Source organism: Microcaecilia unicolor, chromosome 14 (assembly GCF_901765095.1).
Source record: "Microcaecilia unicolor chromosome 14, aMicUni1.1, whole genome shotgun sequence".
Classification (NCBI taxonomy): Eukaryota; Metazoa; Chordata; class Amphibia; order Gymnophiona; family Siphonopidae; genus Microcaecilia; species Microcaecilia unicolor.
The window spans coordinates 19317054-19333987 of NC_044044.1; the positions used below are offsets into that span (position 1 = coordinate 19317054).

General features: G+C 42.0%; 1 protein-coding gene across 1 annotated transcript in view; it reads left to right on the plus strand.

Annotated features, from left to right (window-relative positions):
* The window catches only part of DNAH2 (dynein axonemal heavy chain 2), a 218871-nt gene that overhangs the window by 150550 nt on the left and 51387 nt on the right, over nt 1-16934 (plus strand). The window contains exons 63-67 of the mRNA XM_030186429.1: nt 3216-3385; nt 5589-5705; nt 11244-11408; nt 12871-12996; nt 14181-14329. Coding sequence (XP_030042289.1) covers nt 3216-3385; nt 5589-5705; nt 11244-11408; nt 12871-12996; nt 14181-14329 — 727 coding nt within the window. The remainder of the gene's footprint in view (nt 1-3215; nt 3386-5588; nt 5706-11243; nt 11409-12870; nt 12997-14180; nt 14330-16934) is intronic.

A 16934-nucleotide genomic window follows, 5' to 3' on the forward strand; every position in this document is an offset into this window, starting at 1 on the left:
TCAACAGGCAGAGGGTGAGAGGACCATAAACTGAGGAGTAGCCTTGGAGGCAAAATTGTTGTTGCAATAGGCAGAGCAACATCTGAAGATCATCTCAGCAGCTCAGATAGCACATCACTATCCAGACCAACATTTTCACCTGTCTGGAGTGTGGGGTGGTGTATCTGGTAGATGTCCTCTATGATTTGGTACTGCAATAAGTGGTGTTGGTTGTAGTGGTGTGGTGGTAGCTCTGGCTTCATAGTTGGGTGCCAGCCTCAAAGAGCCAACTCAGTAAGCTTCCATTTAGGAGAGAAGATACTATTTGGTGAGGACTTAGAAAAAGATTGTCAAAGATCTGGGGGAAGTTAAGCCCCAGCAGGTACCCGAGGTTCATTCTTGTGCATCAGTTAAGGGAAAGGACAGCCTGTCTCACCTTTCAGCATGGAAAATGGCACAAGCTGGGTAGACAATTATATTCTGACCTCTAAGTTTTGGCCCAAGGGTTAGTCCTTTTGAGGAACCAGGAAGTCCAGGAACAGCAAAAACACCCTAGATCTAGAGGAGTAGGAATTTGGCCTGAAAGTATTTTGGCAAATAGTGGAGCACTGGGGCAGTTCCAGCACATATGTAATGGCTAAGGGTTGAAACACTAAGGCCAATAGATTTTTCAACAGAAGAAGAGAAAAAGGTTCAGCCAGGATAGACACATTAAACCAGCTGTGAATGACTTCCAGCCTTCTCTGTGTGTCCCCCACCCCCTGGCCCCAATCATGATGATGATCAGGAGGATAAAGGATCACTCAGTCCTGGTCATACTGGTGGTTCCAGATTTGGCCCATGCAGCCTTGGTATGTGGATTTGTTTCAATTGTTGGTGGAAGAATCTTTCCCATGGGTCAGGGGCTGCTGTATCAGAGGCCAGTCCTCTGTGAGGATCTGGATCCATTCTCACTTATGGTATCCCTATTGAGTTGGCACTGGTTGGGTGGAAAGGCATATTCAACATATAGGATTGCCATATTTCTGCAAGTGCATAAGCATTCGCCTTTCCTGGTGGTTGTGAGTTTGGCATTTGTTCAAGGGAGATGGTATTCCAGCTGGGGGCTGGCTTCCTGATGGGCAGGGATTCCTTTGATCTTAACCTTTCTTTAAGACAGGTGGGAGAGAGGGCTTTCTTTGCGTACTTTACATGTGTAAGCGGTGGTACTTTCATGTTTCTGGGATAAGGGTCAGATATATTCTTTGGCTTTGCACCAGGATGTGTCTCGGTTTTTGTATGCAGTCAGACAAATTCATTCACCTTTCAGGACAGTTACGCCATCTTGGGATCTTATTTTGGGCTCAGTGCTTTACTTTGTGCTCCTTTTGAACCATTGAGGCACACCAGAAGGGATAGTGGATGCCTGGAATGCCCTCCCTTGGGAGGTTGTAAAGACAAAAATGGTGATGGAACTCAAGAACGTGTGGGATAAACACAAAGGAACACTATATAGAAAAAGGATTAAATCGATTAAAGCAAAACTTAAATGACATAACTGGAGCGAACTTTGATGGCAACTTCAGAGGTTGGGAAGTAAGACCAATGCCGGGCAGACTTCTACAGACTGGGTCCTGTAAATGGCAAAATAGAGCAGGATCAAGGCTGGAGTGGGCTTCAATAGCAACGCCAGTAGTTGGGAAGTAAGACCAGTTCAGGGCAGACTTCTATTATCTGTACCCCCAAAATTGGTAGGGAGAGAGTATACCAGTGTTTAATCATGAAATGTAACGTGTGCAGAGTGCCAGATTCAACTTTGGCCAGCTTGTTGAACAGACTGGATGACCTGTGCAGGTCTTTATCTACAGACATTTACTCAGTTGCTATGTTACTACGTTACCACTCTAAAGGACCAGACTTTGACAGTCGTGCTTTGTCTTGTTTATCAGGCTGCACAAGCATGAAGCAATGTCCAAGACGTCCTTAGCCAGGAGAATTAGGGAGGTGATCATCTCAGTTTATTTGCTCAAAGGGCGTCAAATTCCAGAAGCTATTTGAACACATTTGACTAGAGTTCTCTCTACTTCTTGGGCAGAGAACAGCGCCGTGTTGCTAGAAGATATTTGTAATGTAGCAACTTGGTTGTCTCTGCATTCGTTCATCAGACACTATAAGCTCAATGTGTGGGTCAGGGAGAATATTTCTTTTGGCTCAGTGGTTCTTCTGGTGGCCTCATCTTCCTCTTGCCCTTGGTAAAAATGCTTGGGTACTTCCCAGGTGTCTGGACTGGTCTAGCAGGAAGATAAGGAAGGAGAATTTTTCTCTTACCTGCAATTTCTATTCCTTGAGTTCTGCTAGACCAGTCCAAGACCTTCTTTGTAAAATGTCATCTGCGATGAAGGAAGTGGCACATGCCTGCAGCACTGTTATCTGTCCATGCTTCTGCAATTTATTCTGTCCTTTCCTCTTTCTGTTCTGAAATATTTCTCCATTTGATATGAAGAGAGGAGAAGAGGTTATAAGGGGGAATTATAATACAGCATTTTGTTTCTGTTTAATGTTTTGGGGCAATTGTCCTGTTATCTTAGCTTTGACTTTAGTATGTTGGGTAGTCCAAGACTTCATCACAGTGGAGGAGTGGCCTAGTGGTAGGGTGGTGGACTTTGGTCCTGGGGAACTGAGGAACTGAGTTCGATTCCCACTTCAGGCACAGGCAGCTCCTTGTGACTCTGGGCAAGTCACTTAACCCTCCATTGCCCCATGTAAGCCGCATTGAGCCTGCCATGAGTGGGAAAAGTGCGGGGTACAAATATAACAAAAAATATATATATAGTAATGATGTAATCACTGCAAAACTGTGTTCTCTGTCTCCATCTGTAAATTGGGGAGCATAAGCCCAGGTGTCTGGACTGATCTACTAAGTGTTTTCCATGGACAGCAAGATACAAGTCATTACATGCCCATTCTCTGAATTGTTTTCTAATCCAGATTATTATGGATTGAGGGAGGCCTCTCAAATATGATGAAGGGGAAAGTGCACAAGCATGGTGAAGCTTCTCAAAGCTTCCAGAAAAATCTAAGCTTGGGAAGCGTTCTCCATGCCAGGCTTTATAGGATAATATCATCGATCTTGCTGTCCATGGAGAGCATCTGCTACAAGTAGGTAACTTGATTTTGCTTTCTTCTCCTGAGGAATATGCACCCTATTATGCCCTAAAAAAAGGTGGCTGTATACATACTTTTCTTTTTTTCCTCAGGTGAATCAAATTTCATCAAACAGCTAATAAACTTTGATAAAGATAACATTTCTGACCGTGTGCTAAAGAAGATTGGCCAGTACTGTGCACAGCCCGACTTCCAGCCCGATATCATTGGGCGGGTGTCACTCGCTGCCAAATCTCTCTGCATGTGGGTTCGAGCCATGGAGGTGAGTTGGGGCAGGTCTCAGTGTTTATTCTCAATGACAGATGAATTAATTCCTGGTAAATCCATTGAGCCCTTGAGGTAAGTCAGGGACAGATCTTAGCCTTCAGTCTGAGTGACAAATGGATCCAAAATCATCTGAATCCATTGAACTGTAGAGCCAAGTCATGGGGATAGATTATGACCAAGAATTGGCCCAGGTATGAGGAACTGGTCCTTGGCCTCTCCTCTACCTTCAGTCGCTCTCTTCCTCTTCCTCCCCATCCAACATAGATGCTCCAGCCTATGCTGCTCCAGGATCTGGCTGCTAACACTGCAAACCCCTGACTCAGTTGATGTACATAAGTACATAAGTAGTGCCATACTGGGAAAGACCAAAGGTCCATCTAGCCCAGCATCCTGTCACCGACAGTGGCCAATCCAGGTCAAGGGCACCTGGCACGCTCCCCAAACGTAAAAACATTCCAGACAAGTTATACCTAAAAATGCGGAATTTTTCCAAGTCCATTTAATAGCGGTCTATGGACTTGTCCTTTAGGAATCTATCTAACCCCTTTTTAAACTCCGTCAAGCTAACCGCCCGTACCACGTTCTCCGGCAACGAATTCCAGAGTCTAATTACACGTTGGGTGAAGAAAAATTTTCTCCGATTCGTTTTAAATTTACCACACTGTAGCTTCAACTCATGCCCTCTAGTCCTAGTATTTTTGGATAGCGTGAACAGTCGCTTCACATCCACCCGATCCATTCCACTCATTATTTTATACACTTCTATCATATCTCCCCTCAGCCGTCTCTTCTCCAAGCTGAAAAGCCCTAGCCTTCTCAGCCTCTCTTCATAGGAAACTCGTCCCATCCCCACTATCATTTTCGTCGCCCTTCGCTGTATCTTTTCCAATTCTACTATATCTTTTTTGAGATGCGGAGACCAGTACTGAACACAATACTCCAGGTGCGGTCGCACCATGGAGCGATACAACGGCATTATAACATCCGCACACCTGGACTCCATACCCTTCCTAATAACACCCAACATTCTATTCGCTTTCCTAGCCGCAGCAGCACACTGAGCAGAAGGTTTCAGCGTATCATCGACGACGACACCCAGATCCCTTTCTTGATCCGTAACTCCTAACGCGGAACCTTGCAAGACGTAGCAATTAAAGGCACAAGAGCTCATGAGCTGGCAGCTGTTGCTAAAATGTTGGCCTGCAAACCCCTGCACCTTTAAGAGTACAGAAAAGACAGTACTGTTTGTTTATATCAGTGACCCACCAGGGTCAATAACAGGTCTTGCAGTTTACTTTTGATAACATTCCAGTGCTTGCTAAAGTTCTCCATGAACAAGCATAATCAGCCACACGTGAGTGTCATCATCCTTGATGGCATTAGTTTGGTTCTGCCCTCCCAGAGCCCAGTAGAAAGCCCTTTGTGCATGCTCCAGTGCTCCTTCCCTTGCAACCATTGCTCCTCCCCCTCACATTGTTCCATAGCTTGAATTATTTCAGCTGTAACAGCAGGTGGGAGGGATTTTGTGGCTGATTTATCCTGCTGTCTCTGGAGAACAACTGTTAAAAGTAAGCAACCCCACTTTCTACCAGGGGCCCACCCAGAAGCGCTACACCCCAGCCATGCAAAATTCAACATACCTCCAGCCCCCTCCCACAATTCCAGCATCTCCACATCTTTCTTACCATCCCCTGCCCCTGCCACAGCAACAATTGCACTTTTCCCTCTACTGCGTCTACTAGGACAACCAACGGGCAGCTCCTGTGCCAAAAGACCAGCGAGACTGCCTCAGACCTCCCCTCAGGTCTTGGCCACAGCTTTGGGACATCCTGACTTGATTGGCTCTCCAAGTGCGGGAATTCCTGCAAATACCTAAATTGGTCTAAACTTAAAACTAGCTAGGGTACAGATGCGGCACCTTTGCTCTGTCAGTGATGTTACCAACTTCTGTAGTGTGGCTGGATTCCCTTGCTGTCTACAGAGAACACTCATTACAGGTAAGCAACTTCGCATTAGACCTTGGCCTTTACTCTCTACTGGGAAATGATAGGTTTATTGCATCAGTAGCCTTTTCATAATTGAGGCCCAGTATAACTAAACACATGAAGTTCCTGGTGGACATAAGTCTTCTGTTAGTGAGGAGGAGCTGGTTCTTGCTGTGCCTCCATTCACACCTTGCATTGTGTTTTTCATTGCAGCTGTATGGTCGGCTCTTCAGAGTAGTGGAGCCTAAGAGGATCCGGATGAATGCTGCCATGGCTCAACTGGCTGAGAAACAGGCATCTCTGGCAGAAGCCCAGGCCAAACTGCAAGAGGTAAGTGAAGGACCCAACAAGTTGCTGCCTTGGGAACAATATGTCAGCTTTTTTAAACTTTCATTATCTGCAGTATGTTATAAAGTAGCACCAGAAGGCATAGTTTGGACTTTGAATTAAAATATGGGCCCTCGTCGTATTATCCTAAATTATTAGTTTGCACTGGCTGTGTCAGATTTGAATATTTACAGGTCTTCCTCCAGACATTTAATTTTAGGTTGGGTGATTAATGGGGCTGCTTAATAAAATACAAGGAAGGGTATCCAGAAGCTTTGAATTTTTAGATGCCTAGATGTGCAGTCTGAGCAAACTTGTGATATATTTCATGCCTAGAAAAGTCCCCGATTTACTTTGCACTAATAAGAGTAATTTACAATAATGATCTGTTAGCAATGAAATCACACAGAAAATAATGTTACTTACCTGTATAGAAAAAGGATGGAATCTAATGAAAGCAAAACTTAAATGACCTAATAACTGGAATGGGCTTTGACAGCAGCTCCAGAGGTTCGGAAGTAAGACCAATGTGGTCCGAGTCCCATAAATGGCAAAAACAAATCAGGATCAAGACTAGAGGGGGCCTCGATGACAACTCCAATAGTTGAGAAATAAAACTGGTGCCAGGCAGATTTCTACGATCTGTGCTCCAAAATTGGCAGAGAGGGAGAGAAACATTTATACCAGTGTTAAATGATGAAGTGGAACCTGTGTAGAGTGCCAGATTCAACTCTGGCCACCTTGTTTAGGCAATCTGGATGGATAGTGCAGGTCTTTATCTGCCGACATTTACTATGTTACTATATTACTTCCAGGAGTGGAGGTGACATAAGGCTCAGTAGGTTTCATATGGCTTTAGGAAAAAAACAGCTATCACAACTGCATTCTAAATGGATGTGGCACACATGGTTATGGTTATAATTTATTGATCTTGTTATACCATATTTCCTGAGCACAAAGCAGTGCAGTGTATGAATTAAAATAAATGAATAAGAAAGGAACTCTAAATATAATAGGAAAGGGGAAGAGGAAAGAAAGGAGTAAGATACAACAATGCCTAGTGGCGAAGATGCCCTAAACCATCAATCAGTCATCGTCAGACACAATCAGATAATGACATAAAACCAAACAAGCAAATAGGGTGAGGTCATATCCGAGTGATTCGCATCGCAATCAGCATCGATACCAAAGGTTTTGGAAAATAGATATGTCTTTAATTAAATTCTGAATTAAACCAAGGACAGTTCCAGCCTAAGACTGGCAGGGGCACAAGCTCCAAACGGAATGGAGCTATACAATAAAAAGCACAGTAACTCATGGACTCAAATTTTGCAGCATAAACCACCATAATATGTAATCTGTGATCAGAAAGAGATCACAGAAATCTGGGAGGGGCATAAGGAACAGCAGAAGGCAAATATGAAGGGGTCTGTAACCAAAGAATTTTGTGAGGAAGAAAAAGAATTTTGAATTGGATCTGGCAGGAAACAGGCAGCCAGTGATGTTGAACAAAAAAAGGAGCGATATGATTGAATTTCCTAGTGTGGGAGTAGATTTCCAGAGCTATATATTTGTATAGCTTGAAGTCGAAAAAGTAATTATTGGTTTATACCAGAGTAAATGGTATTACAGTAGTCAAGGCAGGAAAGTAATGACGCATAAAGAAGGGTCATTTGGGAAGTTTTATCTAAAAAAGGGCAGACTATGCAGAACTGCCTTAATACAAAAAAACATGATTTCACTAGTAAAGCAATTTGAGGTGCAAAAGATAATTCCTGATCCAGGAGTATCCCAAGGTGCTTAAATTGTGTAACCAGTTTAATTGAGGAGTTATGACTCTTTAGTGCTAGGGATGGAGACAACTTGTTGCTAGATCCAGCAAGCCACCATTTTAGATATGTTTAAGGATTAAACGGTTGTTTGTTAACCACTGAAAGTCAACAAAATGTCGTCTGCATAATCCAAGATCTGGGGCTTACTGCATATTATTATGCAGACGACATTTTGTTGATTTTTCTATGCTGATTCCATCTCACCCGATCTCACCCTCTTTAGACAAGTCTAGACCAAAATCTCTCAGTGATTAACAGATAACCATTTAATCCTTAAACACATCTAAAATGGTGGCTTACTGGATCACCGGGAACAAGTTGTCCTAGCATTAAAGATTCATAACATAGTAGATGACGGCAGAAAAAGACCTGCACGGTCCATCCAGTCTGCCCAACAAGATAAACTCACATGTGTCATTTTTTTGTGTATACCTTACCTTGATTTGTACCTGTCTTTTTCAGGGCACAGACCGTATAAGTCTGCCCAGCACTATCCCCGCCTCCCACCACCGGCTCTGGCACAAACCGTATAAGTCTGCCCAGCACCATCCCTGCCTCCCGCCACCGGCTCTGCCACCCAATCTCGGCTAAGCTCCTTAGGATCGGTAGGGTATGTCTTTTTAAACAGGTTGGTTTTTAGTGATTTCCGGAAGTTGTTTAGCTGGTCGTATGTCGTTTTCAAGGCTTTTGGTAATGTGTTCCACAGTTGTGTGCTTATGTAGGAAAAACTAGATGCGTAAGTTGTTTTGTATTTAAGTCCTTTGCAGCTTGGGTATTGCAGATTTAGATAAGATCGTGTTGATTCAGATGTATTTCTAATTGGTAAGTCAATCAAATCTGTCATGTAACTCGGGGCTTCTCCATAGATGATTTTGTGAACCAGGGTGCAGATTTTGAAGGCGATGTGTTCTTTAATTGGGAGCCAGTGTAGTTTTTCACGGAGGGGTTTTGCTCTTTCAAATCATGTTTTACCAAATATAAGCCTGGCTGCCGTGTTTTGAGAAGTCTGAAGTTTCTTTAAGGTTTGTTCTTTACATCCCGCATAAATTCCATTGCAGTAATCTAAGTGGCTTAGTACCATTGATTGTATCAGGTTACGAAATGTTTCCCTTGGGAAGAATTGCTTCACGCGTTTGAGTTTCCACATTGAGAATTTGTTTATGTAATCTGTAAGTTGTTTGGTTATCATGCTTTCCATCAGTTTGACCACCAACGGGATAGATGCTACTGGACGGTAGTTAGTGATTTCGTTTGGGGTTTTTTTCTTGGTATCTTTTGGTATTGAATGGAACATTTTCTTTCTTGTGGATGCCACTTGGCTCTCTAGTGTTAAGTTACGGTCCATTGTAACGCCAAGGATTTTCAAGCTGTCTGAGATAGGAAGGGTGTGATCTGGGGTGTTGATACTTGTGGGGATGTCCACGCTATGTTGAGATGAGAGGATGAGACAATGAGTTTTTTCTTTATTCAGTTTTAGTTGAAATGCATTTACCCATGAATCCATGATGTTCAGGCCGAGCTTGATTTCGTTGGTGATTTCTGTCAGTTTGGTTTTGTAAGGAATGTATATTGTGACATCGTCTGCATATATGAAAGGGTTAAGGCCATGGTTGGATAAGGACTTGGCAAGTGGGGTCATCATTAAGTTGAATAGGATCAGTGATAGCAGTGATCCTTGCGGTACTCCACAGTCTGCTTTCCACGGTGATGATATGTTTGAATTTGATTTTACTTGATATGTTCTTGTGGTTAGGAAGCCCTTGATCCAGTTAAGTATGTTTCCACCAATCCCAAACTTATCTAGTAATCTTATTAATATATTATGGTTTACCATGTCAAATGCACTAGACATGTCGAATTGGAGGAGAAGGATGTTTTTGCCTGTTGCTATTTCCTGTTTGAATTTGACTAGAAGAGTGAGTAATACTGTTTCCGTGCTGTGGAGGGGGCGAAAGCCTGACTGTGATTCGTGTAATATTGAGAATTTGTTTATGTAATCTGTAAGTTGTTTGGTTACCATGCTTTCCATCAGTTTGACCACCAACGGGGTAGATGCTACTGGACGGTAGTTAGTGATTTCGTTTGTTTTTTTTTCTTGGTATCTTTTGGTATTGGGGTGAGTAGGATATTGCCATTTTCCTTAGGGAAGTGGCCTTGCTGAAGCATGTAATTTAGGTGGGATATGAGGTCTGCTATGAAGCGGTTAGGGGCGGATTTCATTAGGTAGCTGGGACAGGTATCTAGTTTACAGTGATTGTTGGAAAACCTACTAATCGCCTGGGTAACTGTTTTGACGAAAGGAGGGCGAAGTTTATCCTTGTCCGATCTGCTGGGTATTCTCCAATGGTTGGGTCCAATTCATTAAAGAAGTTTTAAATGTTGGTGGTGTTCTGAGGTAGCGTGTTGCGAAGGTTTACAATTTTTTCATTGAAGTACTTTGCAAGTTTATCTGCAGATGGGATGTCTATATTCGTGGTAGTGACCAAGTTGGTGTCTAGGAGTTTGTTCACGAGTTGGTATAATTTCTTCATGTCTTTGTAATCTGTCCCTATTTTGGTTTTATAGTATGATCTTTTGGCCTGTCTTATTGCATATTTGTATTTTCTTTGTATTTGTTTCCATGTGTTGAGTGTATGTTCATCTTTTGTTTTATTCCATGCTCGTTCGAGTTTCCTGGCTGATGTAGTGGCATATTTAAATAAAGGTTTGTTAAAAAAAATTTCAAGTCCAAAATATTTTCACAAATCCATATTTATGAGTCACTTATCTAAAAAATAGATCCATACCAATTAGGTTCCCGACATGGTCCATGTTTCACATGCAGCTTCCTCAGGGAACCCAAAATCAAGTGTTCTGTTATAAAACTGCATTTATGTCTTCATTTAACCAATGGTTAGAAAACCAAGCACAAAACAAACTGAGATAAAAATATGCAGGTCTGTCTGTATTCAGCCGTCGCAGTCAACATGTTTTTTTAAACACTGGCTGAAGCAGTCAAAAATATCCAGGTATTCAGCTCCAGCATCTGATTGGTGCCTGGCACTGAATATCCAGATAAGACGGTCAGCACCAGAATGTATCCAAATAATGGCAGGCTTCAGTCTGCTATCTAAATAATTTATACAGATAACTTAGATCCGCTTTCTATCTGTCCTACGTTATATCCTGCTGAAGAAATGGATAGCAGCTTATGTAGATAAGTTCTGGGACCGCCCATGCTATGCCATGGCATTGTCTGAACAGTGCCAAGGCGGTCTGTAGATAATCAGAGGCGCTATCTGAATATCTGGACCCATGAAAATGGATTACTACTTAGCAAAGTAGTAAATTTAAAACGAATCAGAGAAAAATATTTCTTCACTCAACATGTATTTAAACTCTGGAATTCTTTGCCAGAGAATGTAGTAAAACAGTTAGCTTAGCGGGGTTTAAAAAAGAGTTTGGATCGCTTCCTAAAAGAAAAGCCCATAAGCCATTATTAAGATGGACGGGAAAATCCATTGCTTATTTCTAGGATAAGCAGCATAAAATGTACTGTTTTGGGATCTTGCCAGGTACTAGTAATCTGGATTGACTACTGGGCTTGATGGACTTTCGGTCTGTCCCAGTATGGCAATCCTTATGTTCGTATGCTAAACCCTACGTTCTTTCAATGGAAGGATCTGAGCATGTTATATGCTGCAGTTTGATCTGGATTTATCTTCTACAGGTGGCAGACAAGCTAGGTAAACTGAAGCAGCAGTATGACGAGAAGCTGACCCAAAAGGAAGAGCTGAGGAAGGAATCTGAAGCAATGGAGATTAAGCTGGACCGTGCTGGCAAGCTAGTATCAGGGCTTGCAGGCGAGAGGATCCGCTGGGAAGAGACTGTGAGGGTAAGCCATAGCAAGGGGAAAAGAGAAGGCAGGCTTTAACTATAGGCAAAGTGAAGACCTGTGTACTGGAGCAGTCTCTCACATATGTAAAAGTGACTCAGTCACTGGCCCTTATATATAGGTCTTGGAAGCTCTGTCCTGCAGTATGCACATTAGTCACAAGGTGGCAACATCATTTCAGTAATGGAGTAAACTTGTCCCTCTAGAGCAGTATGTCAAGTTTTAATAAAATTGAAACTTGAATCTTCTGTTTCATGTGTGTATACTCTTATACTTTCATTTCATTGAACGAGACTACTGCTAGCGGTGCCATTTTGATGACAGCGCCTCTTGGTCAGAAGCAACTGAGTATCACAACTGCCCGAAGACCCCTGGAGCACCAATGATCTAAATAGTAGGCCCTTTTTGGGCTCTGGAGCATTTGGGGGTGGGGGTCTGGACCCTTGGTAGAGTCTGGAACCTTTGGGGGGGGGGGGTAGGGAGGATTAAGCTAGAGGGGGGTTTGCTTTGCCGGCCCAGAAGCATCGGGCTGCAGCTTTGTGGCCCAGTGCTCCTGGGCAGTAAAATAACCCCAGCCAAAAGTAGTTCACTCAGTGCACACTGGCAAATCAGTTTCTAAAATGCCACTAGAACCGAGCATGTCCTGACCCAGATATCTCAGTTCTGATCGCAATCAAACACACAAAAAGTTCCTTTATGCAAAAAAAGAAGAAAACTTAGGTGTCTCACACTAACAGTGCCAAATAATTTAAGGAAAAAGCCTCAAAGAGCTCCAGATCGTGAGATCTTATAAAGCTGAAAGGATCGTGAACGATCCGCAATTCATCATTGGCTGAAAAAAGACTTCCGTAAATAAAGATAGAAAGCACATCACATTGTCAGTATTCATAAGTGCATCAAAGTAATGTGATTTCAACCTAACACAGTTTTATGAAGAAGTTACTTAGCTTTCAAGAAACTCCAAAGCACTTCTTCTGACAGCTCAAGTGGCTCCCTTCTATGTCCGCAGCCTCCCACAGAAATGGTCAGTTCTGATCTCTGCATTCTACATATGTAAAATGGGAATCTGTGTCTACAAGAGCAGAAATATTACTCTAACTAGCTATAAATCTCCTGATAATGTGAAACAGAAAGAGAACCTGCTATTGCCAACTGTGTTCCAAGAACTTTATGATTCTTATAGCTTACTTTCATCCTTATGCATTCGTTTGTATGTCTCCTTCTTTCTTAAATTGTGCCTTTAAGACTTACATTTGATTATATCTTTGTAAATAAGACAAAAAATATAACAACCTTATATTAAGTGAATGATTCAATATATTTCTATTTCTTGTTTTCCCTCTTTCTCTTTGCCTTTTCTTCCTTTCTCTGTCTCTTCTCTCCATTTCTGCTTCTTTTGGTCTCCATCTCTATTGTCCCTGTTTTCTTCCCTCTCTGTACTCTTTTCTCTGTGTCTCTCTAGGGTTTGGAGCAGAATCTGGGCTACCTGGTTGGAGACTGCCTTCTGGCTTCTGCCTTCCTCTCTTACTTGGGACCCTTCCTATCCAGTTACCGTGAGGAGATCCTGTCCCAGATTTGGTTGAAACAGGTCAGTTCCACAGATATCAACAGCAAGGCAGTATAAAAGTTATTCCCTTCAATCAAAGGGAAATTCCACCCCTTTTGTACAATTTGATGACACGCTTCCCCCTCATTGTCGGCAGATCTCGGTATAGACATAGCTTGTGGACACTGGACTGGCACAATCATGGCCAGCCACAGACTGAGTGAGAGCAATAATCAAATGATCGCCATTGGTGCACCCTCCATAAGAGATTTGCACCAATGATCAAAACAAATCTATGTATAGAGTTTTGCTTTTCAGCACTTGATATACTGCAAGTGATCCCTGAGGTGACTATGCGGTTTACAATTTCTATTACAGATACTTTGCATTGTCCCTAATGGGCTCACAATCTAAGTTATATATTGTATCTTGGGACAGTGGAGGGTTAAGTGACTTGCCCAGGGTCACACAGAGCTGCAGAGGGAATTGAACCTAGTTCCCCAGGATCTCAACCCACTGCCAACCATCAGGCAGCAGCGGGAATTGAACCGAGCCCCCCCCCCCCCCCACCCCCACACACAGCACACTGCACTAACCATTCCCTAGGAAAAGCTGCCTGTGGAGATTTGTCCCAGCCTTCTGTGCAGGTACTTTTTTCCAACAAAATAATGTATGCAGTTCTGGAAATGCAAAACTACATGTGTTGCTTTCTCCCTTGAGTTAACCCAGCCTAAAGGAATGCTTCCAAACTATGGGGATAACATTATGCACATTGTTCAACAATGCTTGTAATTTTACCTGTGTAGAGTGGGCAGTTTTCCAAGAAATGGCTTTCAGTATATCACAATCCCTGCATCAGACTTTTCAGTCTCATTGGTTGAGAGGATACACCACTGCTTTAGATATCATTCAAGGGGACGATTTTCAAAGGGATTACTGTAGGTAAACATGTGGTCCTTTGTGGGTAAAATAAAAGAGGGGATGGGACAGGCAGGCTGAACTATATGCCAGAATTTCATTTTGAAGCCCAAGGTGCTCTTTACTGTAAGGGCAAAACTATTCCTGAGGCATAGGGCAGCTGCAGGATTTTCAGAGGGAAACATGGTAGGGAATTAAAACAGCTTCTCAAAATGACCCTCTTGATCACTGTATGGTGGTTTGAAGGAGAAGCTGGGTATAGGGGTGAGGTTAAGGTGATTCTCATCAGGATCTCTTTGTGATTGCAGGTTCGAGAACGGGCAGTGCCTTGCTGCCCAAACTTCAATTTTGCAAACTTCCTCTCCAAGCCCACCATTGTGCGGGATTGGAACATCCAGGGGCTGCCATCTGATGCTTTCTCCACCGAGAATGGGGTCATCGTTACTCGTGGCAACAGGTGAGGGAATATATGCTTGGTCACGACTGGACCTCCAGAGCTTGGGAAGAATATCCAAGGTTATTTGCATACCTCCAAACTGAGTCAGATCAGTCACGAGATAGGCAGGACTAAGGTCACGGCCATTACACTTCTCAGATGCAAAGCCAGGCACAAGTCTTTTAACACAGAGCACAGCACGTTCAGGTGGCATCATAAGCCAACACCACTGGCACAAGAAATGCACTTATTTTTCGCACCAAAACTGAAGTCAATGATGTCAGTTTCCTTGGCACAGATAGAATGTTTGCTACCAAAATACTTGGCACTGAAATCTTCAGACCAGGCATTGCCTATTCTAGTTCCAGAGACAAATGACTCTTCACCTTTCATTTTTCTGCAATTCCCCAAGGAACATGCCAGCCTGCTATTAACCAGAAATCATTGTGGGACTCTGAGAATAATTTATTTTGTGATATGCCTGTCCTACCTCTGATTAATAACCAGAGAGATCTGTGCAGGTAGCCCTTCAAGAATGATCCCTCTGCTTCAAGGTGATTTTGCTAGTCAGATAAGCCTGGGAAATTTGGATCTCCACCAGCTTTACCAATACCATCTCTGGTCATTCCACAGTAGCAAGAACAGCAAGCAGATATCCATCTCCTGAAACAGGAATCCCAACTGCATTCGCACCATGCTGGTTTTTATGCAAGGGAGGGCCCAGAACCATCTGTTTTCTCCTAATCACTTTTCTAATCCCTCTTGGAAAGACTTAACCACTGGTTAGACAGAGAAAACTTTTGCTGAGGCGTGATTAGCTTGGATTAAGAGATGTTATACAAAAAAATTAATGTAACTTGAAGTGGTTGTGTAACTTGTTTTAAGGTTTTATTTATTGCAAAATGTTTAATCTGAGACTTGTAGACCATACTAGTCCCAGCAGGAGGTTCAAAGTGGTTAACATAAAAGAGAACTCTTAATATCACAAGGAGCTAAAAAGAAAACAATCAGAATTTATCAAATAAAAAGGTTTTTGGTTTTTTATGCAGTGGCATATAGCCAGCCTCAGATCAAATTGATAAAGGGACTGCATTCCAAATTGTAATTGCTTGAAAGGTAAACGTCACCGAAAAATGGCGTTTCAGTCTTACACCATTAAATGCGGGAGGTTTTAGCATGAAATTTTCACGCAACCGAGAAGAGAAGATCAGAAAAACATAAAATTAACAACTCCAAAATACTACTATTTAGAACATGGAAAATCATACAAACTGATTTAAAAATAATACGTGCCCTTAAAGAAAGCCAATGTAATTTTCTAACATTAAGAAATACTGTCACATGTTTTCAGCCAAAAGACAAGACATAGGGCTGTATTTTGGATCATCTATAACTTATATTTAAGTTTAGCATTAAACCCCACATAGAGAAATTGCAATAGTCCAAAAGGGATAAAACCAGCATCTGGACCAATATTGCAAAATGTGAACTAGAAAAATAAGATCTAATTAGGCTTAATTATCTCATTCAAAAAAATGTTCATTTCTGTACATTCTTAACTTGAGATTCATAAGTAAGGGAAGAATTCAATATCACTCCCCAAACTGTGGACTCCTTTTTGACTTTTAAATTCTTATCATTTGACAGTGGAATAATATCAGGAATAGTGGACAAAGAGTTAGAGAACAAGAGCACTTTAGTTTTAGTTGGATTTAATTTAAGCATATTTCCAAGAGCCCAACAGTGGATTCTATTCATACAATCTGAAACCTGATCAATCGTGTCCTCCATAAAAGTACAAACTGGCACCAGCATCAAGATATGATCAGCATAAGAGAAAAATCTCTCTCCATTGGTGAGAGGAATAGAACCACGGGTTCTCATTAAAAGATTATACAATGTAGGTGACAATTTGAGTGCCAACTATTAGATGCAACACCATTTTTCCAAACAAAATATGAACGATTGCCGAGAAACTCACTAAACTAATTCAACTCAACTAAACCAAGTTCACGTAATCTTAATAACAATAGTTCATGTTTTTTTTTATTGTAAACCTCTTTAATACTTGTGTGCAAGTCAGAATAACAAGTGCCATAAATCAATCATTCAATCGATGAAGAAGCAACAGGACTAATCTTGGGTCCATCATTCATGCTGCCAAGAAGTACGTTGCCATCTAAGGATCTTAGATACCCCAGATTCAGTGTGTTCAATAGTATGTGCCAGTTAAGTTGTTGAGTTTGTCCCAGAAAGGACTATTGCAAACTCTTTCAGATGTTGCTCTGATTGGAACCAAAAGGTGCTTTTTCTCAAGCGTAGGCCCAGCTCTTTGGAATGGGCTTCCGAAAGATCTGAAAAACATGGATGATGTTTTGTTGCTTACAGTGTAAAGCTTGGATGTTTAAGATTTATATTTATGGAATTGTATATTTTTGGATTATTCTGGTTTTTTTTAATTGTATATGATTTTGTACTGAAAATCATTTGGGATCCACATTGGTAGAGACGGCTTCCAAATGGTTTTCAATATAATGGCTGAGGCGCTCCAACACACATTAGACCCCAGAGATGTTCTGCAAAACCATCATTTTCAACTTTGCTGTCAAAGAGCAGGTGAGATAGG